The following is a 25951-nucleotide window of genomic DNA, read 5'->3' as shown; positions in this document are numbered from 1 at the left end:
TTCAGTTGGCAAAATAAAAATTTGGAAAAAAATTTGACTTCCCAAAATGGGAATTGTAACCTTTAAATTATCTAAAAAGAGACTGGAAGGGAAGATGGTGATGGAATAGGAGGATCCTAGGCTTGCCTTGTCCTGTCAACACCTAAATACCCCAGAAGTCAACCTGAAGACTGACAGAACAAATTCTACAACTAAAGGGAGAAAAGAGGCTACATCAAAGAAGGTAGGAGATGTGGAGACATGGATGGTTTGGGAGAGAAACGGATCATGGCCGCGGTGGTGGGGAGGGAGCCATGATTGCAGAGAAGGGCAAGAGACAGACTAGCACACAGGGGAGCCCACGGGAAAGACGAATCCCCACAGCAATTGACTTGGAAAGTGAGAGGGGCCGAATTTCATGACTTCCTGCAACCAGTGGGGCTTACTTAAAGCCTGGAGTTTTAATTAATTAATTAATTAATTAATTAAAGATTTTATTTATTTATTTGACAGAGAGAGACACAGTGAAAGAGGGAACACAAGCAGGGGGAGTGGGAGAGGGAGAAGCAGGCTTCCCGCAGAGCAGGGAGCCCAGTGTGGGGCTCGATCCCAGGACTCTGGGATTATGACCTGAACCGAAGGCAGACGCTTAACGACTGAGCCACCCAGGCGCCCCAAGCCTGGAGTTTTAAAGGTCAACAGGCTTGGCTGGGGTAGAACCCAGGGGCATTGCACTGCTATTGGAGAAAAGGCAGGCAAACAGCCTGCAGACATACAGTGTGGAAACAGCTATCTGAAGAGCACCTCGGGCACACAGTGGGGAGGTTATTTGCTCATCTCGGAGCACGTTGCAGAGAGGCAGCATTCACAGAGACCCCTCTGAGAACTAAGGAACTGGCAGGCACCATTTCTCTCCCCTACCCCTCAGCATACGCACAGGGCCACCTGGGAGAACCGGCACTGTGCCGACACTCACTTGGTAACTTACTTACACCAAGTCCCACCCCATCCCCCACTCCGGTGGAATTGCCCCTCCCAGTCATGCTTGTCTCAGTCCCAGGGTGTTGGAGCCCCTCTGCCAGGAGACTGGCCCAAACCCCTGCTCACCCCATGTCTCCTGTTGTGGGGGCCTCAGTTTCAGCAGTGGTGGAGACAGGTATCATTTCATAAGCAGACCAGAGCACACCTAGTCAAAACTGGCCACATTCAGGCCAGGGACTAAACACTGCCCACAACTAAGAGAGCCTCTGCAAATGACTGGCCTGAAGGAAAAGTGGCCAGGACACAACAGCAGAGTGCACACAGCACACACTGGAGACACTCTCTGAAATGCCAGGTCCCGGGGAACACGGGACACTACACCATGGAACACTACAGAATCTCTTCTTCATAAAGCCATTACCCTCAAGAATAGGAGACATAACTGACTTTCCTAACACATAGAAACAGGCATAGAGACCTAGAGAAAATGAGAAGACAAATTTATTCCACATGACAGAACAAGGTAAGGCCACAGCCAGACATCTAAGTAAGACAGATAAAAGTAACATGCCTGATAGAGAATTTAAAGTAATGATCATAAAGATACTTGCTCAACTTGAGAAAAGAGTGGAAGGCCTCAGTGAGACAATTAACACAGAGATAAATAACAGACATAAAGGGTTCAATACACAAAATGAGAACCATGCTTTATGGAATGAACAGCAGGCTGGAAGAAGCAGAGGAATGAATTAATGACTTAGAACACAGAGTATTGGAAAGTAATCAAGTTTAAGAAAAGAGAAAAGAATTATGAAAAGCACGAATAGACTTAGGGAAATCATTGACTCCATCAGACATAACATATTATATAGATCCCAGAAGAGAGGGAAAAGGGGGCAGAAAATTTAGTTGAGGAAATAATACTGAAAACTTCCCTAATCTGGGGAAGGAAACATAACAGATATAAGAGGCACAGAGGGAACCCCCCCCCAACAGAATCAACAAAAGCAGATCCCCACTAAGACATATTGTAATTAAAATGGCAAAATGTAGTGATAAAGAAAAAATAAAGCAGCAAGACAAAAGAAGATAGTTACATACAAGGAAAAACCCCATAAGGCCTTCAGCAGACTTTTCAGTAGAAACTTTTCAAGCTAGAAGGGAATGGCATGATATATTCAAAGGGCTAAATGGGAAAAATCTTCAGCCAAGAATAGTCTATCCAGCAAGGCTGTCATTCAAAATAGGAGAGATTAAAAGTTTCCCAGACAAAAAATGAGTTCATGACCACTAAACCAGCCCTGCGAGAAATATTAAGGGGGCACTTTGAGTGGAAGGGGAAGACCAGAAATGACACTATGAAAGTAGGAAACACAAAGCAGTAAAAAGAACATTTCAGTAAAAAATCAGTCAAGGAACTCACAAAATAAAAGGATGTGAAATATGATACCATATACCTAAAACATATGGAGAAGAGGAGTAAAGAGTTGGTCCAAACTTAAACAACCACCAACTTAATATAGACATATATGCAGAAGATGTTATATAAAAACCTAATAGGGGGCACGTGGGTGGCTCAGTCGGTTAAGCATCTGCCTTTTGCTCAGGTCCTGATCCTGGGGTCCTGGGTTCGAGCCCCGCATCGGGCTCCCTGCTCAGCAGGGAGCCTGCTTCTCCCTCTCCAGCTCCCCCTGTTTGTACTCGCTCTCTCTTTGTCAAATAAGTAAATTCTTTTTTTTTTTTAAGATTTTATTTATTTGACAGAGAGAGACACAGCAAGAGAGGGAACACAAGCAGGGGGAGTGGGAGAGAGAGAGGGAGAAGCAGGCTTCCCACCCAGCAGGGAGCCCGATACGGGGCTCGAATCTAGGACCCCGGGATCATGACCTGAGCCGAAGGCAAACGCTTAAGGACTGAGCCACCCAGGTACCCCAAGTAAATAAAATCTTAAAAAAAAAAAAAAAAAATCTAATAGTAACCACAAATCAAAAACCACTAACAAATATGGAAAGAATAAAGAGAGAGAAATCCAAATATATCACTAAAGAAAACCAGCAAACCATGAAAGAAAGAGAAGAAAGAAAAACTTCAGAAACAACCACAAAATAAGTAATAAAATGGCAATAAATACATAACTATCAGTAATCTCTTTGAATGTAAATGGCCTAAACGTTCCAGTGGCTCAGTCAGAAGAGCATGCAACTCTTCATCTCAGAGTTGTGAGTTCGAGCCCCATGTTGGGTGTAGACTTAACTTAAATAAACTTTTTAAAAAAGATACAGGGTATCAGAATGAATAAAAAAACAAGACCCAAGTATATGCTGTCTACAAGAGACTCATTTCAAACCTTAAAGACACCTGCAGATTGAAAACAAGGGGATGGAGAAACATTTATTATGCAAATGGATGTCAGAAGAAAGCTGGAGATGCAATACTTCTCTCAGACAAAATAGATTTCAAAATAAAGACTGTAACAAGAGACAAAGAAAGACAATATATAATAATAAAGGGGACAATCCAACAAGAAGATACAACCATTGTAAATATTTATGCACCCAACACAGGAGCACCCAAATACATGAAACTGTTATAACAAACACAAAGGAACTATTCAATAATAATACAATAATAGTAGGGAACATAACACCCCTCTTATTGATGGATAGGTCATCCAAACAAATTCAATGAGGAAACCGTGGCTTTTTTTTAAAGAAAGATTTTATTTACTTATTTGAGAAAGAATAGCAAGAAAGAGAGCACGAGGGGGTAGGAGGGGCAGAGGGAGAGGGAGAAGCAGGCTCCCCGCTGAGCAGGGAGCCCAATGTGGGATTTGATCCCAGGACCCTGAGATCATGACCTGAGCCGAAGGCAGATGCTTAACTTATTGAGCCACCCAGGCACCCAAAACTGTGGCTTTGAATGTGACACATTGGACCAGGTGGATTTAACAGATATATTTAGAACATTCCATCCTAAAACAGCAGAATACACATTCTTTTCAGGTGCACATGAAACATTCTCCAGAATAGATCACATACTAATTAGGCCATAAAACAAGTCTCAACAAATTCAGAAGGATCAAAGTCAACAACATGCATCTTTACCACAACACTACCTCAAGAAGCAAGAAAAGTCTCAAATAAACATCCTAACCTTGCACCTAAAGGAGCTAGAAAAAGAACAAATAAAACCCCAAACCAGCAGAAGGTAGGAAATAACAAAGATGAGAGCAGAAAAAAATGATATAGAAGCCAAAAAAAATTAAAAAAACAGAGCAGTTAAATGAAAGTAGGAGCTCATTATTTGAAAACATCAAGAAAGTTGATAAACCTCTAGCCAGACTCATCAAGAAACAAAGAGAAAGGACTCAAATAAATAAAATTACAAATGAAAAAGGGGAAATAACTGACACCACAGAAATACAAATAATCATAAGAGTATTATTAAAAGCTATATGACAACAAATTGGACAGCCCAGAAGAAATAGATAAATTCCTGGAAACATATAACCCACCAAAAGTGAAGCAGGAAGAAATAGAAAATTTGATTTCTTTAGAAATCAAATCAGTAATCAAAAAACTTCCAACAAACAAAAGTCCAGGACCAGACAGCTTCACAAGTGAATTCTACCCAACATTTAAGGAAGAATTAGTACTCATTTTTCTCAAACTATTCCAAAAATAGAAAAGGAAGGAAAACTTACAAATTCATTCTATGAGGCCAGCGTTACCCTGATTCCAAAACCAGATAAAGATACACATAAAAAGAGAACTACAGGCCAGTATCCCTGATGAATATGGATGCAAAAAACCTCAACCAAATACTAAGGTTTTTGACATTAGCCATAGCAACATTTTTCTTTTTCTTTTTTTTTTTTTCATAGGAACATTTTTCTAAATATGTTTCCTGAGGCTAGGGAAATAAAAGCAAAAATAAACTATTGGGATTACATCAGAATAAAAAGCTTTTGCAGAGAAAAGGAAACAATCACAAAACCAAAAGGCAACCTAAAGAATGGGAGAAGACATTTGCAAATGACATATCCAATAAAGGGTTAGTATCGAAAATTAATATAAAGAACTTATACAGTTCAACACCCAAAAAACAATCCAATTTTTAAAATGCACAGAAGAAATGAACAGACACTTCTCCAAAGAAGACATTCAGATGGCCAACAGACACATGAAAAGATGCCCAACATTATTCATCATCAGGGATATGCAAATCAAAACTCATACCTGTCAGGATGACTAAAATCAAAAACACAAGAAACAAGTGTTGGTGAGGATGTGAAGAAAAAGGAACCCTCTTGCACTGTTGGTGGGAATGCAAATTGGTACAGCCACCCTGGAAAACAGTATGGAGATTCCTCAAAAAATTAAAAATAGAACTACGCTACAATCCAGTAATCACGCTATTGGGTATTTACTCAGAAAAATACAAAACCACTAATTCAAAGGGATACATGCACCCCTATGTTTATAGCAGCATTATTTACAATAACCAAATTATGGAAGCAACCCTAGTGTCCATTGATATATAAATGGATGAAGAAGAGGTGGTACATATATACAATAGAATATTACTCAGCCATAAGTAAGAATCTAATCTTGCCTTTTGCAACAACATAGGTGAAGCTAGAGAGTATAATGCTAAGTAAAATAAGTCTGGCAGGGAAAGACAAATACCTATATCCAGCTAGGCTGTCATTGAAAATTGAAGGAGAGATAAAAAGCTTCCAGGACAAACAAAAACTAAAGGAATTTGCAAACACAAAACCATCCCTACAGGAAATTTTGAAAGGGGTCCTCTAAGCAAAGAGAGAGGCTAAAAGCAAGATAGACCAGAAAGGAACACAGACAATATACGGTAACAGTCACCTTACAGGCAATACAATGGCACTAAATTCCTATCTTTCAATAGTTACCCTGAATGTAAATGGGCTAAATGCACCAATCAAAAGACACAGGCTATCAGACTGGATTAAAAAACAAGACCCATCGATATGCTGTCTGCAAGAGACTCCTTTTAGAAGCAAAGACACCCCCAGATTAAAAGTAAGGGGGTGGAAAACCATTTACCATGCTAATGGACACCAAAAGAAAGCTGGGGTGGCAATCCTTATATCAGACAAATTAGATTTTAAACCAAAGACTGTAATAAGAGATGAAGAAGGACACTATATCCTACTTAAAGGATCTATCCAACAAGAAGATCTAGCAATTGTAAATATCTATGCCCCTAACATGGGAGCAGCCAGTTATATAAGGCAATTAATAACAAAAGCAAAGAAACACATTGACAACAATACAATAATAGTGGGGGACTTTAACACCCCCCTTACTGAAATGGACAGATCGTCTAAGCAAAAGATCAACAAGGAAATAAAGACTAAATGACACACTGAACCAAATGGACTTCACAGACCTATTCAGAACATTCCATCCCAAAGCAACGGAATACACATTCTTCTCTAGTGCCCATGGAACATTCTCCAGAATAGATCACATCCTAGGTCACAAATCAGGTCTCAACCGGTACCAAAAGATTGGGATCATTCTCTGCCTATTTTCAGACCACAATGCTTTGAAACTAGAATTCAGTCACAAGAGGAAAGTCGGAAAGAACTCAAATACATGGAGGCTAAAGAGCATCCTACTGAAGAATGAATGGGTCAACCAGGAAATTAAAGAAGAATTAAAAAAATACATGGAAACCAATGAAAATGAAAACACAACTGTTCCAAATCTTTGGGATGCAGCAAAGGCAGTCCTAAGAGGAAAGTATATAGCAATACAAGCCTTTCTCAAGAAACAAGAAAGGTCTCAAGTACACAACCTAACCCTACACCTAAAGGAGCTGGAGAAAGAACAGCAAATAAAGCCTAAACCCAGCAGCAGAAGAGAAATCATAAAGATCAGAGCAGAAATCAATGAAACAGAAACTAAAAGAACAGTAGAACAGATCAACGAAACTAGGAGCTGGTTCTTTGAAAGAATGAACAAGATTGATAAACCCCTGGCCAGACTTATCAAAAAGAAAAGAGAAATGACCCAAATCAACAAAATCATGAATGAAAGAGGAGAGATCACAACCAACACCAAAGAAATACAAACAATTATAAGAACATATTATGAGCAACTCTATGCCAGCAAATTAGATAACCTGGAAGAAATGGATGCATTCCTAGAGATGTATCCACTACCAAAACTGAACCAGGAAGCAATAGAAAACCTGAACAGACCTATAACCACTAAGGACATTGAAGCAGTCATCAAAAATCTCCCAACAAACAAAAGCCCAGGGTCAGATGGCTTCCCAGGGGAATTCTACCAAACATTTCAAGAATTAATACCCATTCTTCTGAAACTGTTCCAAAATATAGAAATGGAAGGAAAACTCCAAACTCATTTTATGAGGCCAGCATTACCTTGATCCCAAAACCAGACAAAGACCCCATCAAAAAGGAGAATTACAGACCAATATCCCTGATGAACATGGATGCAAAAATTCTCACCAAAATATTAGCCAATAGGATCCAACAGTACATTAAAAGGATTATTCTCCACAACCAAGTGGGATTTATCCCTGGGCTGCAAGGTTGGTTCAACATCCACAAATCCATCAATGTGATACAATACATTAACAAAAGAAAGAACAAGAATCATATGATCCTCTCAATAGATGCAGAAAAAGCTTTTGACAAAGTACAGCATCCTTTCTTGATCAAAACTCTTCAGAGTATAGGCATAGAGGGTACATACCTCAATATCATAAAAGCCATCTATGAAAAACCTACAGCGAATATCATTCTCAATGGGGAAAAACTGAGAGCTTTCCCCCTAAGGTCAGGAACATGGCACGGATGTCCACTATCACCACTGCTATTCAACATAGTATTGGAAGTCGTAGCCACAGCAATCAGACAACAAAAAGAAATCAAAGGCATCCAAATCGGCAAAGAAGAAGTCAAACTCTCACTGTTTGCAGATGATATGATACTTGATGTGGAAAACCCCGAAGACTCCACCCCAAAACTGCTAGAACTCATACAGGAATTCAGTCAAGTGGCAGGATATAAAATCAATGCACAGAAGTCAGTGGCATTCCTATACACCAACAACAAGACAGAAGAAAGAAATTAAGGAGTCGATCCCATTTACAACTGCACCCAAAACCATAAGATACCTAGGAATAAATCTAACCAAAGAGGCAAAGGATCTGGACTCAGAAAACTATAAAATACTCATGAAAGAAATTGAGGAAGACACAAAGAAATGGAAAAACGTTCCATGCTCATGGATTGGAAGAACAAATATTGTGAAGATGTCAATGCTACCTAGAGCAATCTACACATTCAATGCAATCCCCATCAAAATACCATCCACTTTTTTCAAAGAAATGGAACAAATCATCCTAAAATTTGTATGGACCCAGAAAAGACCCCGCATAGCCAGAGGAATGTTGAAAAAGAAAAGCAAAGCCGGCGGCATCACAATTCTGGACTTCCAGCTCTATTACAAAGCTGTCATCATCAAGACAGCATGGTACTGGCACAAAAACAGACACATAGATCAATGGAACAGAATAGAGAGCCCAGAAATGGACCCTCAACTCTATGGTCAACTCATCTTTGACAAAGCAGGAAAGAATGTCCAATGGAAAAAAGTCTCTTCAACAAATGGTGTTGGGAAAATTGGATAGCCACATGCAGAAGAATGAAACTGGACCATTTCCTTACACCACACACAAAAATAGACTCCAAATGGTTGAAAGACCTCAATGTGAGACAGGAGTCCATCAACATCCTAAAGGAGAACACAGGCAGCAACCTCTTTGACCTCAGCCGAAGCAACTTCTTCCTAGAAACATCGCCAAAGGCAAGGGAAGCAAGGGCAAAAATGAACTATTGGGACTTCATCAAGATAAAAGGCTTTTGCACAGCAAAGGAAACAGTCAACAAAACCAAAAGACAACCGACAGAATGGGAGAAGATATTTGCAAATGACATATCAGATAAAGGGCTAGTATCCAAAATCTATAAAGAACTCATCAAACTCAACACCCAAAGAACAAAGAATCCAATCAAGAAATGGGCAGAAGACATGAACAGACATTTTTCCAAAGAAGATATCCAAATGCCCAGGAGACACATGAAAAAGTGCTCAACATCGCTCGGTATCAGGGAAATCCAAATCAAAACCTCAATGAGATACCACCTCACACCAGTCAGAATGGCTAAAATTAACAAGTCAGGAAACGACAGATGTTGGCGGGGATGCGGAGAAAGGGGAACCCTCCTATACTGTTGGTGGGAATGCAAGCTGGTGCAGCCACTCTGGAAAACAGTATGGAGGTTCCTCAAAAAGTTGAAAATAGAGCTACCATATGATCCAGCAATTGCACTACTGGGTAAATATTATACAATGGAATATTATGCAGCCGTCAAAAGGAATGAGATCTTGCCATTTACAACGACATGGATGGAACTAGAGGGTATTATGTTGAGTGAAATAAGTCAAACAGAAGACATGTATCATATGATCTCACTGATATGAGGAATTCTTAATTGCAGGAAACAAACAGGGTTGCTGGAGTGGGGGGTGGGGTGGGAGGGATGGGGTGACTGGGTGATAGACACTGGGGAGGGTATGTGTTCTGGTAAGCGCTGTGAATTGTGCAAGACTGTTGAATCTCAGATCTGTACCTCTGAAATAATGCAATATGTGTTAAGAAAAAAAGAAGAACAAGAAGGTAGCGGGAGGGGAAGAATGAAGCGGGGGAAATCGGAGGGGTAGACGAACCATGAGAGACGATGGACTCTGAAAAACAAACTGAGGGTTCTAGAGGGGAGGAGGGTGGGAGGATGGGTTAGCCTGGTGGTGGGTATCGAGGAGGGCACATTCTGCATGGAGCACTGGGTGTTATGCACAAACAATGAATCATGGAACACTTCATCTAAAACTAATGATGTAATGTATGGGGATTAACATAAGAATAAAAAAATGAAAAAAAACTTTATTCTTTCCCTTAAAAAGAAAAAAAAAGAATTTAGATATTGTTTAGCTGGGTCCTCTTGTCTATCATTAAAGATGAGACAGCATGTCACCAGGCAGGGAAGAAAAAAAAAGAAAGAAAGAGAGAAACCAAGAAAAAGACTCTTGACTATAGAGAACAAACTGATGGTTAACAGAGGGGAGGGATGGGGGATGGGTGAGCTAGGTGATCGGGATTAAGGAGTGCACTCGTGATGAGCACTGGGCGATGTATTTAATTGTTGAATCACTATATTGTACACTGAAACTAATATAATGCTGTGTGTTAACTATACTGGAATTAGAATTTAAAAATTATCTAAAAAGATAGACATTATCCTGGTACGTGATTTATCATTTGAATGTTTACTGAATATGAATCTCAGAATGCATCTGTAAGCACCACAGAACATGTAAATTCTAGATCTTCAGTGGAATTTATTGCTATAGGAAGTGTTTTATTTTTTGAAACATTTTCTCTTTATATAATTCTTACAGATAGTAAAGATTTTAGGGAATGTTTATACCATAAATATGCCATATCTGTTTATAATTTTTATTACACAATGTGTTAATTATAGAAACTTAGAAAATGCAGGGTAGTACATATCCTTTTATATGTGCATTTTTTTTAAAAGTGTGATACTTCACTCACTGTTAAGCTTTTTATTAATCTTGTATTTGAAAGGTTTTCTGATGATCAAAACTTTAATGTCTCCAAGTACACAGTTGCTGGGCCCTTCTAGTCATTAGATGGAGTGCCAGATGTTTTGAGTGGGAACCAAATGATGATGTAGGGCTTAGATGGGCCTCCTCCCCCAGGTCCCCGCATTTATAATGTAGTGTGAAAAGTGAAACATGCTACTACTATTGTACAGGGCTGGAAAGTAGTTCTGGGGAGCAGGTTACACTAAAAACTGGAACTTTAATTAGAAGCAGCTCCCTCCTGACTGAGCAATCATGGGTGCATTTAAGTATTTTTTTTTTTATCATGGAAAGTTTAAATTATGTACAAAATGGAGTGACTGCTATGATGAACTCCTTCCATATACCCATCACCAGCCTCCACCTATCTTCAAGCCCCACTCATGACCTCTCTTGTTTCCCTCACACCCATGCTACTCCCAGATTATTTAAGCTAATATCAAATAGCATATTTCACTTGTTGCTGTTTCAACAGGTATCTCTAAAGATAGGGTCATACCGTTCTGACCGCTAAGATATTGACAATAATTTTCAGGCAGTTGACAAACTTGATTGCCTTATAATTTTTTTTTTTTTAAAGGATTGATCCAGGCAAGTTCCTTTTTTTTTTTTTTTAAGATTGATTTATTTGAGAGAGCGAGAATGAGAGAGAGAGAGTACATGAGAGGGGGTAGGGTTAGAGGGAGAAGCAGGCTCCCCGCAGAGCAGGGAGCCCGATGCGGGACTCGATCCAGGGACTCCAGGGTCATGACCTGAGCCGAAGGCAGTCGCTTAACCAACTGAGCCACCCAGGCGCCCCTGCCTTATAATTTTTTAACAGTCTATTCAGAAACTTATTTGCACTTGGTTGATATGTTTGTTAAGTGTCTCTTAATCTGTAAACTTCTCCTCTTTTTTACTTTTCTGCCTTGCAGTTTATTTGTTGAAACTAAGTTTGTCCTGTAGAGTGTCCTACAGTCTCTATTTGACTGGTGTCCCTCGCTGGTATTTTTTTTTTTTTAAGATTTTATTTATTTGAGAGAGAAAGAGAGAGAGAGATCACAAGCAGGGGGGGAGGGGTAGAGAGAGAAGCAGACTCCCCACTGAACAGGGAGCCTGACGTAGGACTCGATCCCAGGACCCCAGGATCATGACCTGAGCCAAAGGCAGCTGCTTAAGTGACTGAGCCATCTGGTATTTAACTGGTATTTAACCTGCTACTTTGTCCCAAGGATTTTGCTCTCACCAATTCTACTCAACATCATACTGATGGTTTTAGCTGGGGTATTTAGGCAAGAAAATGAAATAACAAGCATCCAGATTGGAAAGGAAGAAGGAAAGCTATCTCTATGTGCAGCTGACATGATCTAGAAAATCTTATGGAAACCAATAAAAATATATTAGTACAAATGAATGAGTACAGCAGCGTTGCAGGATGTAAGATCAATATACAGAAATCAACTGAATTTTTATATAACTGCAATGAACAGTCCAAAAATGAAATTAAGAAATTAAGAAAACAATTCCACGGGTGCCTGAGTGGCTCAGTTGGTTAAGCTATATGTTGGTTAAGCGACTGCCTTCGGCTCAGGTCATGATCCCAGGGTCCTGGGATTGAGTCCCGCATCGGACTCCCTGCTCTGCGGGGAGCCTGCTTCTCCTTCTCCCATTCCCCCTGCTTGTGTTCCCTCTCTCGCTGTGTCTCTCTCTGTCAAATAAATAAAATCTTTAAAAAAAAAGAAAACAATTCCACTTAAAATAGAATCAAAAAGAATAAAATTCTTAGGAATTAATTTCCAAAAGAGATGTAGACTTACATCCTGAAAACTATAAAACATTGTTGAAAGAAATTAAAGAAGACCTAAAAATGAAATGACATTACATGTCCATCCATGTCTTAGAAGACTTAAGATGGCAAAACTCCCCAAATCTGTCTACAGAGTTATTGCAGTTCCCACTAGAATTCCATTTGTCTTCTTTGCAGGGATTGATGAACTGATCCTAAAATCCAGATGAAATGCAACAGATCAGAAATCATTAAAACATACTTGAAAAAGAAGAACAAAGTTGAAGGACTCACACTTCCCAATTTTAAAACTCACTATGAAGCTATAGTCATCAAGACAGTGTGGTATTGGCATAACGATAAACATATAGAACAATGGAATGGAATTGAGATTCCAGAAATAAACCCTCACATTTAGAGTCAGTTGATTTTTCCCCTAGTTTTTCAAAATTGTGGTAAAATAAACATAACAGAAATTGCATTCATATTGTACCATACTCCCCACCATCCATCTCTAAAACCCTTTCCATCTTGCAAAACTGAGCCTCTATATCCATTAAACACTAACTCCCCATTCTCCCCTCGCTCAAGCCCCTCCCTCAAGCTCGTGACAGCTACCATTCTACTTTCTGTCTTTCTGAATTTGATATTCTAGGTACCTCATATAAGTGAAATCATGCAATGTTTGTCTTTTTGTGACTGACTGGCTTAATATCTTCAAGGTTCATCCATGTTGTAGCATATGTCAGAATCTCCTTTCGTTTTTTTTTTTTTTTTTAAAGATTTTATTTATTTATTTGACAGTGAGAGAGGGAACACAAGCAGGGGGAATGTGGAGAGGGAGAAGCAGGCTTGCTGCTGAGCAGGGAGCCAGAAGCCTGATGCGGGGCTCCATCCCAGGACCCTCGGATCAGGCCCTGAGCCAAAGGCAGATGCTTAATGACTGAGCCACCCAGGTGCCCCGAATCTCCTTCCTCCTTTGTAAGACTCTATGAATGTATGTATATACTGTATGTATATCCCACACTGTGTTTATCCATTCATCTGTCTGTAGACACTTCATTTGCTTCTGCTTTTTAGCTACTGTGAATATAATACTTTTATGAACGTGAGTGTACAAATACCTCTTCAAGACCCTGCTTTGAATTCTTTTTGGTATATACCTAGAAATGGAATTGTTGGATCATATGGTAATTCTGTTTAACTTTTTGAGGAAACCTCATACTGTTTCCCACAATGGTGACACCATTTTAGTTCCCTACCGGTAGTGCACAAGAATTCTAATTTCTCCACATCCTCACCAACACTTGTTCTTTTTCTTTCTTTTTTGATAGTAGCCATTCTAAGGGAGATAGTATCTCATTGTGGTTTTAATATTCTTTATCTACTGATGAGTGTTGTTAAGCATCTTTTCTTGTGCTTACTGGCCATCTAAATATCTTCTCTGGAGAAACGTCAGTTTAAGTCATTTGCCCATTTCTGAATTGAGCTGTTTGTTTTGTTGCTATTGTTGAGTTTTAGGAGTTCTCTATTCTGCATATTAATCCCTTGCCAGATACATGATTTGCTAATACTTTTTCCTGGGTTATCTTGTCACTTCGTTGATAGTGTCCTTTGATGTGGAAAAGTTTTTAATTTTCATGAAGTCCAGTTTTTTTTTTTTTTTGTCACCTGTGCTTTTGGTAGCCTATATAGTCAATTGCTTTTTTTCTTTTTAAAGAAAAGGGTGCCAAAACACTCAATAGAGAAAAAATAGTTTTTTTGATAAATGGTGCTAGAACAGTTGGATGTCTACATGCAAATAAATGAAGTTGGATCCCTATCTCACACTATATATAAAAATTAAGTCAAAATGGATCAAAGACCTAAATATAAGAGCTAAAACCATAAAACTCTTAGAAGAATATATATATGGGTAACTCTTCATGATTTGGCAGTAGATTATCTTAAAAATGACATCAAAAGCATAAGCAAGAAAAGAAAAAATAGATAAATTGGACAAGAGTAAAAACTTATGTGCATCAAAGGATATTATGAAGAAAGTGAAAAGACAAATAGAAAATATTTGTAAATAATAAATCTGATCAGGATTTGATATCCAGAATATTAAGAACTCTTATAGGGGTGCCTGGGTGGCTCAGTTGGTTAAGCGTCTGCCTTCAGCTCAGGTCATGATCTCAGAGTCCTGGGCTCTAGTCCCACATCGGGTTCCCTGCTCAGCGAGGAGCCTGCTTCTCCCTCTCCCTCTGCCACTTCCCCCTGCTTGTGCTCTCCTGCTCTCTCTCTCTCTCTCTCTCTCTCTCTCAAATAAATAAATAAATAAAATCTTTTTTTTTAAAAAAGAACTCTTACAACTCAACAACAAAAAGACAGCCTAGTTTAAATATGGGCAAAGCACTTGAATTGACATTTTCCAAAGAAGGTATACAAATGGTCAAAAAGCATGTGAAAGGGTACTCAGCATCATTAGTCATCAGAGAATGCAAATCACAACCATGAGCTACTGCTTCACACCCATTTGAGTGGCTATAATTGTAAAGACAGAGAACAAGTGTTGGCTAGGATGTGGAGAAATTAGAATCCTCATATACTGCTGGGAGGAAGTAAAATGGTGGACACACTTTGGAAAATAGTTCAGCATTTACTCAAAAAGTTAAGCATAGAATTACCGTGTAAACCAGCAGTTTCACTCCAAGGTTTAGTTCCAGGAAAAATGAAAACATATGTCCACACATAAAATTGTACATGAATGTTCATAGCAGCATTATTCACAATAGCCCAAAAGTGGAACAAGCCTAAATATCCCTCAGCTGATAAATGGATAAACAAAATGTGGAGTGGTCATACAATGGAAAGCTATGCAGTGATAAGCAGTACTGATGTGTGCGCCAACATGGATCAACCCTGAAAACATTATTCTAATTGAAAAGCCAGATACAAAAGGCCTTATGTTTGTATGTTTCCATTTATGTGAAATGACGAGAATAGGCACATCTGTAGTGACGGAAAGTAGAAGAGGGATTGCCAAGGTCTGAGGGAATAGGGAAACTGGGAATGATTGCCAGTGAGTATGGGGTTTATTTTTGTGTGTGTGTGGTGAAGTACTGGAATTAGTGGTGGTTGCACAACTTTGTGAATATGCTAAAACCATTGAATTGTTCGCTTTAAAAGGTGAATTTTATATGGGATGTGAATTATATCTCAATAAAGAGAAAACAGGTTAAGGGTGCTCTATCGTGCTCTTTTTCTGTCTTCAGTTCAGAAGCCCACTTTAGCAAGATTTTCGACTTTCTGTCAGTTAGCTATTTTGTGCCTCTTTTGAATACTCTCAAGCTCATGGCAAAATTTGCCTTCCTAGGCTGAAGTGTGCCTACAACATTCAAGGTAAAAAGAGAAAAGAACAAAACATCTGCTCTTAGCCTGCCTTTATGTAGTGTGCTGGTCTTTGACTTTAGTAAATGTTTCATGAATAAGAGGTTCCACAGTCAGATAAATTTGGAAAATGTAGTTAAACATGTTTCTTAACTTGGAGCTGGGGTGTATTACTGGGTAAATCCTGCCTCCCCCACATACCCAAAATATTTTTGGTGGAACATGCTCCTTGAAATTGCTATGGGAGTTAAGTCAATATTTTGAAATACTACTCTGAATCAGATTACTGTTTGTGTTAATACCATTCAATTTACTTAATAGACACTAAACCATCTTTTTATGACCTTGATGTTTTTATTTTTCCACAAGTTTGCTTTTACCCTTCGTAATTTATCAGATTCTCGAAGTGTGGTCCAGAGATCCCTGGGGCCTCTGAGACCTTTTTAAGTGGTCTACTAGGTCAGATCTATTTATTTTTATTCTATCATGACTATGTGGTGAAGTTTTTCAGGGGCTATATGATGTGTGATATCTCAACAGATTGAATGCTAAAGCAGAAAATTTATTAAAGAGATTCGTAAAAATGTAAAACACTGCTACTCTTCTCAGTAAATTTGTTTTAAAAACTCATTAAATTGTGTTGTTTATGTTAATATTAATGGATTTATTAGTTTAAAATGAATTCATATATACTTTAAAAACATTAATTTAAGTTTCTAACTTGATAAATACTGATAGATATAATTCCATTAAAGAATAGCTCTTGAAGTCCTCCTAAAGCCAAAAAGTTTAAAACACACTCATCAAGATAATTAGTGTGAGCCGTTTGTGAAGTTTAACACACTGAAGTCAGATTACTGCAACAGTTATCCATCTAAACCATTGTGGGATGGTTTCCAGTCAGGTGAAGAAGTTGGTACTTTGTTGCTTTCTTTCTGATTTTTAACATTTCACTAGATTGCTTGAATGCAGTTGGGATGCCACAGGAAAGATGCTTTTAGGTTTTAGTTTAAAAAGATGTCACATCCGAGTCCCAGGGAAGATGGCAGAGCAGAAGGACCCCAAGCTCACATCGTACCGATACCCCTCGCTGACTCCCACATCAGTGTGAAAACCGAGAAACTGACCTGTGTGTGCGGTGAAGTACTGGAATTAGTGGTGGTTGCACAACTTTGTGAATATGCTAAAAGCCTGGCAGAACAGATTCTCCACAGCTAAGCATAGAGAAGAGGCCACTTCAGAGAGGCAAATAATAAATACAGCCAGTTAGGGGCGCCTGGGTGGCTCAGTTGGTTAAGCGACTGCCTTCGGCTCAGGTCATGATCCTGGAGTCCCGGGATCGAGTCCTGCATCGGGCTCCCTGCTCGGCGGGGAGCCTGCTTCTCCTTCTCCCCCTCCCCCTGCTGGTGTTCCCTCTATCGCTGTGTCTCTCTGTCAAATAAATAAATAAAATCTTTAAATAAATAAATAAATAAATAAATAAATAAATAAATAAATACAGCCAGTTAAATAATTAGTAAACAAGTCACATAAATTTCATGAGACCATATGAAATTAGAGAATTACTGAAACCACTGGTTTCATTTTTAGGATACATGTTATAATCTGTTCACTATATGTAGGTTAGTAACCTGGCAATAAATATCTTTGGCTGTTAAACCAAGCTTCATTTTGATTATTAATTCTTACGTAGTTTGGCAGCTTTTTTTTTTTTTTTTTGAAAGATTTCATCCATACATTTGACAGAGAGAGACACAGTGATAGAGGGAGCACAAGCAGGGGGAGTGGGAGAGGGAGAAGCAGGCTGCCCACCAAGCAGGGAGCCCGACGTGGGGCTCAATCCCAGGACCGTGGGATCATAACCCGAGCCGAAGGCAGACACCCAACGACTGAGCCACCCAGGCGCCTCCGTAGTTTGGCAGCTTTTGAAATACCTGGAAATTTCATCATCGTGCATTGATTAAATGCCAGATTTTAATATCAGATTTTCAAGTCTAAAAGCCGACTCTAACCTTTGATATAAACTGACAAGACTTAATATCTTTCCACCTGTTGCGTGCGAAGATATTAATATTGAAGTGTTACCTCTGTTTTTATTCACAGTTGGGGTTGGACTTGGAAGAACTGGAGGAAATAGAAGAGGACGCTGGCCTCGGGAATGGAGGCTTGGGGAGGCTGGCAGGTAACCCCGCCGTATGACTAGGGCATGGTCTCTCCTGATATGGTGCTCTGGTTGCTGATCACCTGGTGAGGGTGAGGTCACCTGTGCTCCCAACAGCGGTTTGTCGGTGTAAATTGACCTTAGTGGATGGGAGAGTGTCATCCAAGTGGAATAAAATGCAAAACATTATGTTTCCCTTCACACAAGGATACTTCCTAATTATCATGAAGACCAGGCTTGCTGGTGTTCGGTAGCTGGCGCTGGGGGGTGGTTTCCAATATACTGACCACTTTCCACAGACAGTAACTGGGAGAAAGATGGATAGACACACACATGCATGCACATAGGCAGCACACATACATGCACGCACACACACAAATACATCTGTGCATGCATACATCTGCACACACATAAACCCAGGTACATACACATGTGCATGTGCACACACACACACAATTTATGAATGCAGCCCCACTGGCAATCCATTCCTGCTTTACTGTAGTAAACAGATTGCCCCAAAATAGCAGAGTCATTCCTTTTGGGATATTGCTCCCTTGGGCCATTCTGTTTGAGAGCATGTCCAGTTTTGTTTTGTTTTTCCTGTTTGAGTTATTTTTGCTAGCCTTTCAGGGCAAAGGGAGCTGAGTGAAGGACTTGGAAGTGGAGGGGTGCCTGGTGGGCTCGGTTGGAAGAACATGTGGCTCTTGATCTCAGGGTCATGAGTTCAAGCCCCACATTGGGTATAGAGATTACTAAATAAATAAACTTAAAAAACCAAGAACTTAGAAGTGGAAATCACTGTCACCGTGAAATTCGATTTTGCTCTGTGCTTCAAGGCTCTGGGGCACAGTGTTTCTGGAACAGAGTTGAGTCAAGTTTTATGTTGCCCTGGTGTGGGGGGCACGGGCGGTGGGTTCAGGCCCCTACCACTTTGCATTGTTGCCCCTTTTGAGAGTTGTCATTTTGTAAAGGAATCAAACCCCTTAAAATTTATCCGAGTATGTGCATGTGTTTCTGTTTTCCAATCTGAAGTTAAATTCTTCAGTAACTACAAAAGCAGCATATGATTCTCCCACATGAAACAGCACCTGGCTCTGTGTAAGGGGACAGCTGCAAGGCCTGCCCCGCCTCCGCCTCTTCGGGGGGAAAGCCGGTGCATCCCCTACACCTGCTCTCAAATGCTCTCCTTTAGTTTATGCCATGAGATCATCCCACACAGGAAGCTGAACCTTACTTCCCCCACAGAAGGAATCATGGTGCCCCTCTGGCGGGCAGCACGCAGCCCCTGTGTGCTATAAGCCCCTAGGGCGTAGCCCCCTGCAGCCCCCTTCACCCTCAGTAGCATTCTCCTGGTCGTAGCCATCTTCCCAGTCGGTAAAACAGCACCCATTTCACCAAGCTCGAGGAAGGCTCCAGACCCCTCGGTCTCCTTAAGGACTTTTTTTTCTTGTTAATCTAGAAGTTTAGTAAGGCTGCCTTCTGGATCTTATTTTAAAACATTGGTTTTTTTCGGGGAGCCTAGGTGGCTCAGTCAGTTAAGTGTCTGACTCTTGATTTCGGCTCAAGTCATGATCTCAGGGTCATGGGATCAAGCCCTGCATCTGGCTCCATGCTCAGTGAAGAGTCTGCTTAATACTGTCTCTCCCTCTCCCTCTGCCTCCCCCCCACCCCAACAGCTCTCTGTCACTTTATCAAATAAATAAATCTTTAAAACATTTTTTTTTCTTCAAGACATTTTTTTTTTTTTAAAGATTTTATTTATTTATTTGACAGAGAGAGAGACAGCGAGAGCAGGAACACAAGCAGGGGGAGTGTGAGAGGGAGAAGCAGGCTTCCCGCTGAGCAGGGAGCCCGATGCGGGGCTCGATCCCAGGACCCTGGGATCATGACCTGAGCCGAAGGCAGACGCTTAACGACTGAGCCACCCAGGTGCCCTCTTCAAGACATTTTGATTGGGACAAAGTCTCCTTATGGTGACATGCTGTTCAGCCACTTTCCTGGGGGCCTTGGGGAACTTTGGCTCTTGGGTGTTTGAGTCCTTATAGATGGCAAGATGTCCGTCCATTCCCAGCCCCATCCCTGTGCCGCCTTCACTGGTGTGTACAGCTATTTTGTGGTGTTACTGTCCAAACAACTTGGATTTTAAGTAGAATGTGTAGAGCTGTTGTGGCCTTCAGCCTGCATGAGGCTCTAGGACAAAGCTGGCAGTTGGCACTGTGTGCTCAGAGGCATGCCAAGCTAGAGGGGGCTGTCTGTGGGGTGTCTCACTTCTGCCCTCACCACCTCCCCCACCCCCATGCCGAACACCCTCTTGGCCCGGCCCCCCCGGCTCTCAAGCTGAAGGGATGGGGAGGGGGCTGTTTCCCTTTCATGAAATCTGAAGCTGACGGGTCAGCCTTTAATCGCCGTCTGCCACCCAGAGGCTGGTGTCCCAGGGCCTACTTAATGTGGGTGTCTAGGCTTTGCTTCCAGTGGGCTTTGAAGCTGCTGATTGTCTTTGATCCCAAGAAGTGCTTTGTGTTTGGAATTTTCAGCGTGCTTCCTTGACTCGATGGCCACGTTGGGCCTGGCAGCATATGGCTATGGAATCCGCTATGAGTTTGGGATTTTTAACCAGAAGATTGTCGATGGCTGGCAGGTGAGTGAGACTCCATTTCTTCACTTGTTTCCAGCTCTCATGTGCACAAGAAAACAGGCACTTTCAGTTCAGCCTTTTCTATGTTGATCTCCTTTCTGGAGGGATTATCTGCCAGTCCAGGGCAAAGCAGAGGTGTGACAGGTCAGGGCTATCCTGTGACCTCCGTGCTTCCCTTAGAGTTCTCTATGGGCTGCCAGAGGCTGATGTTCTGTGTGCACTCATCGCACACAACTTTGGGAGCCTGCGAAACTTGTTGGGGAGGGACCCAGGGCCTAGCTGGTCTTACAGGAGCACAGGGGTTGAGGCCACCACGTGCTGTGTGCTGGTTCCCTGTTGTATCTCAGTGTGGAGCAGAAGCGGCCCCTCTGGTTCACCCTCAGTGGGACAATTGACACACAGTAGGTGGAGAAACAGTGTTATCATAGGTTTTGTTCCCGCCTTCTGCCTTCACTCCCTGATGGCCAGTGACGGGACAGTGTCCTGAGTGTCCTTAGAGGCCGGACTGCAAAGCAGCGTGGCTCTGAGGGAGAGTGGGCTTGGATTCTGAAGCATCAAACCACAGCAAATTGAGGTGGCCAAGACCACATCGGTGGAAAGAGTCTAATCTCAAAGTGCAGCCTCATTGCCCTCCACTGGGCAGGGGGACCATTTCCCTCGTTCAGGACTTCAAAATGGAAGGCATAGCTATTCCACTTGATTGGAGGATAGTTTATGTAATATAATTTGGGGCCTAAAAGTGACATATAAAGTAGGACTGTGGTTGGGTTTAAAAGGTTTGTAACAGGAGAGTAGTACAGAACATGAACAGACTGGGGTGATGGAAAGCTCCTGTGTCTTGAGGGGCTTGGGTCACAGGCAGGTGCAATTGCCAGAACTCAAGAGTATCCTTCAGGTTTATACATTGCGCTGTATATGTATTAACCTAAAACATAAACACAGGATGAACTGTACTTAATGAAGTGCATGCTCAACTGTTCCTGGAGAAGTGTACAGATATTTGCAACTGACTTTGAAATGCATCAAGAAATGAATGGGTTGATGGATGGATATGTGATAAATCAAGTATAGCAACATGTTAACAGTTACGGATCCTAAATTGAAGGTGCGTGAGTGTTTATTGCCAATTCTTTTAACACTTCTGTATGTTTGAAAACACTCATAATAAAAAGTTGACAAAGAAAAGTATGGCTAACAGTAAAAGAAAAAACAGATTTGTATCTGTTGCTTAATTTGCAGACATACTCTCTCCAACCTTAGCACTGCACTTTTGCTCCTGGTATATTCTGGGTAATTTAATGCAGAGTTCCTTTTGTGTGTGTGTCTATCAGAGGCACCCCAGCCCTTGTACACCCATGTGCTTTGGCCCATTCATGCTCCTTACAGTCTGTGCAACGTGCATTCATAAGACAGAAACTCTGAGGCCCCTCCTTGCCTACTTGGTGTTATGGTTATAGGCAGGAAGGTATTTTTGTGTTGTCTTTTGTTTGCTTGATCACAGACATTACTTTCTTCTGGTGTTCTCGTTCTTCCACCTCTTGCCATCTTGCATAACAGCTTAAAGACCGTTGAAAAAAAAAAAAAAAGACAGTTGTGGGATGATAGGTGAGTTATAAACTCACCCTCCTCCCACCCTGTTTTCATGGGAGCCAGTTTTTAATTGAGTTTAGCTGTAGCAGAATTGAATGCAGACAGTGGTCAGACAGCAGTGTTGTTGGCCATGGGGGCAGAGATGGGGGTCCCCTGGGAGGCCTCCCCCCTTCCCCCCGCCCCCGTAGTCGAGGAGATGCTGCTTCTGCAAACAATTCATGGACGTACTCTGCAGGAGATGGCCAGGCTTTGGTGTTGGAGAATCTCACTAATGTACAAGGACATGGCACCAGATCAAAAGGCAGGGCTGGTCCCATGATGAATAGCTGCCTGCACCAGACAGAAAAGCCCAGCCAGGAGTACGATGCAGAGGCACATATTGAAGCAATAACCTCAGCCACGTCACCTCCCTAAAACTGCAACCAGATACTCTTCTTGACTTTTTACTTCTGTGTAAGAACCATTAAAAAAAAACAAAACAAAACAAGGCGCCTGGCTGGCTCAGTCGGTAGACCATGCAACTCTTGATCTTGGGGTGGTGAGTTCAAGCCCCACATTGGGCATAGAGCTTACTTTATAAAAAATAAATAAAAATTAAAGAATAAAAATTTTAAAAAAACTCTCAAGGTAACATACAGGCACACCTTGTTCTATTGCATTTCAAGTTATTGTGCTTCTCACATACCGCATCTTTTACAACTTGAAGGATTGTGGCAACTCTGCATCGAGCAAGTTTGTTGGTCCCATATTTCCAACAGCATTTGTTCACTTTATGTCTCTGTCAAATGTTGGTAATTCTCACAATATTGCAAACTTTATTATTACATTGTTCCCATGATCTGTGATCAGTGATTATAACTTGCTGAAAGCTCAGATGATGGTTAGCATTTTGTAGCAATATTTCTTAATTAAGGTATTGTGTGTGGGGGGGGGTTGTTGTTTTTTTTAAGATACTTTATTTATTTATTTGACAGAGAGAGACAGCAAGAGAGGGGACACAAGTGGGGGAGTGAGAGAGGGAGAAGCAGGCTTCCCGCTGAGCAGGGAACCCGATGCGGGGCTTGATCCCAGCACCCTGGGATCATGACCTGAGCCAAAGGCAGACGGTTAATGACTGAGCCACACAGGCACCCCAGGGTATTGTTTTCTAAGACATAATGCTGTTGGACACTTAATAGTCTACAGTGTAATGTAAACGTAACTTTCATATGCACTGGGAAACCAAAACATTCATTTGACTCTCTCTATCGCTATATTCACCTTATTTTGGTGGTTTGGAGCCAAACCAATATCTCCGAGGTATGCCTGTACTTAGGGTTGCTTGTTAAATTTGAAGAAGAAAGGGGCACCTGGGGCACCTGGGTGGCTCAGTCAGTTAAGTGTCCAACTCTTGGGTTTTGGCTCTGGTCGTGATCTCATGGTTGTGAGATCAAAGCCCCACGTTGGGTTCCGCACTTTGCGCGGAGTCTGCTTAGGATTCTCTGTCTCTATGCCTCTCCCCCTACATGTGTGTGTGCTTTCTGTTTCCCTCTCTCAAATAAATAAATAGATCTTTTTAAAAAATTTGAAAAAGGGCACTCGTTTAAATTTTAATTTATATTTATAATTCTTTATTCACTGCTTACCAAATTAATTTATTCCATTGCAACCCCACCAAATGCTTCTACTCAAAGATTGTTAGATCTGTGGGGCTACTTTTGGTTTTATTTGTGGGATTCTTTTTTGTGTATTTACTGATTTTGGATGCTACCAGGTGCAGTTTTTGAAAAATAAGCTGCTTTATGGAAGGCCTAGCAGAAAAGCAGTGTCTTCCAGTGGTGTGTCCAGGCACTCCTGCGGCAAAGGCAGCCCAGCCCGTCCCCACTAATTTGTGGTGTCGTTTTCCAAGCAGTGGGCTCCAGTGATTCTTTTTTTTTTTAAATAACAACTTTATTGAGTTACCAAGTGGTTTTTAATATATTTACAAAGTTGGACAGCTATTACCACTGTCTGTTTCCAGAACACTTCCATCACCCCAAAAAGAAGTCCCGCATGGATTTGCAGTCACATCCTAGCACCTGACAACCACTGATCTACCTGCTGTCTCTATGCATTTGGCTATTCTAGACATTTCCTGTGAATGGAGCCATACGCTACGGGAGCTTCTTTGACTCCATGTGTATGTGAGGTTCACCCATGTTGCAGCATGCAGCGGGACTTCATTCCTTTTTATTGTTACATTCGGGTGATTCTTAATGTCTTTTTACCTAAATGCATTTTTCTGAGTTCGTTTCTTTAAGGGTCCAACATGTTAACTTTTGAACACGAGGCCTTGACCAGAACTGGAAATCTTTGCCTTGTAGGCAGGCTGTGGTTTATTTCAGTGCCGGGTGGCACCGTCTAGACAGTGTGGTCTGTGTGGGCTGAGGGCCTGTCTCCCCAGCGCCCCCTGTGAGAGCTGCCCTCACTGCTGGCCCCTTTCCAGGTGGAGGAGGCCGATGACTGGCTGCGCTACGGCAACCCCTGGGAGAAGGCCCGGCCGGAGTACATGCTGCCTGTGCACTTCTACGGGCGGGTGGAGCACTGCCTGGAGGGCGTCAAGTGGCTGGACACCCAGGTAGCCACCCCGGCACCCCCGGGGAGGTGGGGGGCTCAGTGAGGGACTGCCACAGTTCACTGTCCCACCAGCTTCCCTTCGGGAGTGGGACATGTGCTATTTCTGCAGACGACCTGACTCGAGGTGAAAGCCTGGGAGGCTTTGTCCTCATACACCTGCTTCTTACACGTTGTCGGGAGCCGCCCAGACAGTGAGAAAGGCTCCGTGGAAGCCCCAGGCTTTGCACTTTAACAGGGGCTTGTGTCGGAGTTGAGACCAGCCAGTGTTGGCTAGCAGGACAGTGTGGTGACAGGGGCAGGGCACCGATTCCCTGGGGGACGTGGATAGCCCCCCAGCATGTCGCTTGATGCGTGCACTCAGCACACAGCACAGGCCTTAGTGGTGTCTCCTGGGTATCACCCACCACTGCTGAGCCGTCAGAGCCCTGGGCAGTGTGGTGAGCTGGGTGGATGTCCCAGAACGGGGCATGGGCGTTGACAAGGGGACCAGGATGAGAGCACGGACAGTCTAGTCCAGGCTCTGGGACGACAGATAGTGCACATCTGGGTGGTCTTAGGGGGCAGACGGAGGAGGCAGGAGAGCCTTCATGGGGGCATAGCTGTAACGAACAAGATTCAGTCATCTGGATGTGGGGAGGTGAGCCCAGGAGACTGGGGAAGTGCCGGGCACAGAAAAGTGAGCTGTCCACGTTTTCTGCAGCCTAAGTTTTAAACAGGGTGCATAGGCTAAAGCTAGCTGGAGCCATGTTATGGAGGCCTAAAATGCCATAATAAGTTGTATTTAATTTGAAAGAACAGAGAAGGGGTCAGTTATCCCAGTGCATGTGCTTGTAGAAGATGAGCATATCATGTATGTAGGGAAGCACAGAGACCATGGGGGCATTTCAGGAAGAGTGTGGTAGGGGCCTTAACCTGGAGGGCTGGCCCTGGAGAGGGAAGGAGGGGTGGTTAGGGATGCTTTGCAGGGCTTGTCACTGGCTTGGACAAGGCTGTGGGAACCAGGAGGCAGGGGAGGGGAGGGGAGGGGAAGGGAAAGGCGATACTAAGGCTCTAGCAATGCTATCATGCAGTCCTTTTGGCTGTAAGAGTGGATTTCATCTCATAAAGCCACATAGGGGAACCTGTCTGAGCCC

At 42.0% G+C, this 25951-nt stretch overlaps 1 protein-coding gene across 2 annotated transcripts in view; it reads left to right on the top strand.

Moving 5' to 3' along the window:
- Positions 1 to 25951, top strand: part of PYGB (glycogen phosphorylase B) — a 61790-nt gene that overhangs the window by 14909 nt on the left and 20930 nt on the right. For both annotated transcript variants that reach the window (XM_035005717.1, XM_035005716.1), the window contains exons 3-5: positions 17941 to 18019; positions 20533 to 20636; positions 24688 to 24819. In XM_035005717.1, the coding sequence (XP_034861608.1) occupies positions 17941 to 18019; positions 20533 to 20636; positions 24688 to 24819 (315 nt within the window). The remainder of the gene's footprint in view (positions 1 to 17940; positions 18020 to 20532; positions 20637 to 24687; positions 24820 to 25951) is intronic.

This window comes from Mirounga leonina, unplaced genomic scaffold (genome assembly GCF_011800145.1).
Source record: "Mirounga leonina isolate KUSES-001 unplaced genomic scaffold, KU_Mleo_1.0 Mir_150, whole genome shotgun sequence".
In the NCBI taxonomy this organism is placed as follows: domain Eukaryota; kingdom Metazoa; phylum Chordata; class Mammalia; order Carnivora; family Phocidae; genus Mirounga; species Mirounga leonina.
This window is presented reverse-complemented; position numbering and strand designations above follow the sequence as displayed.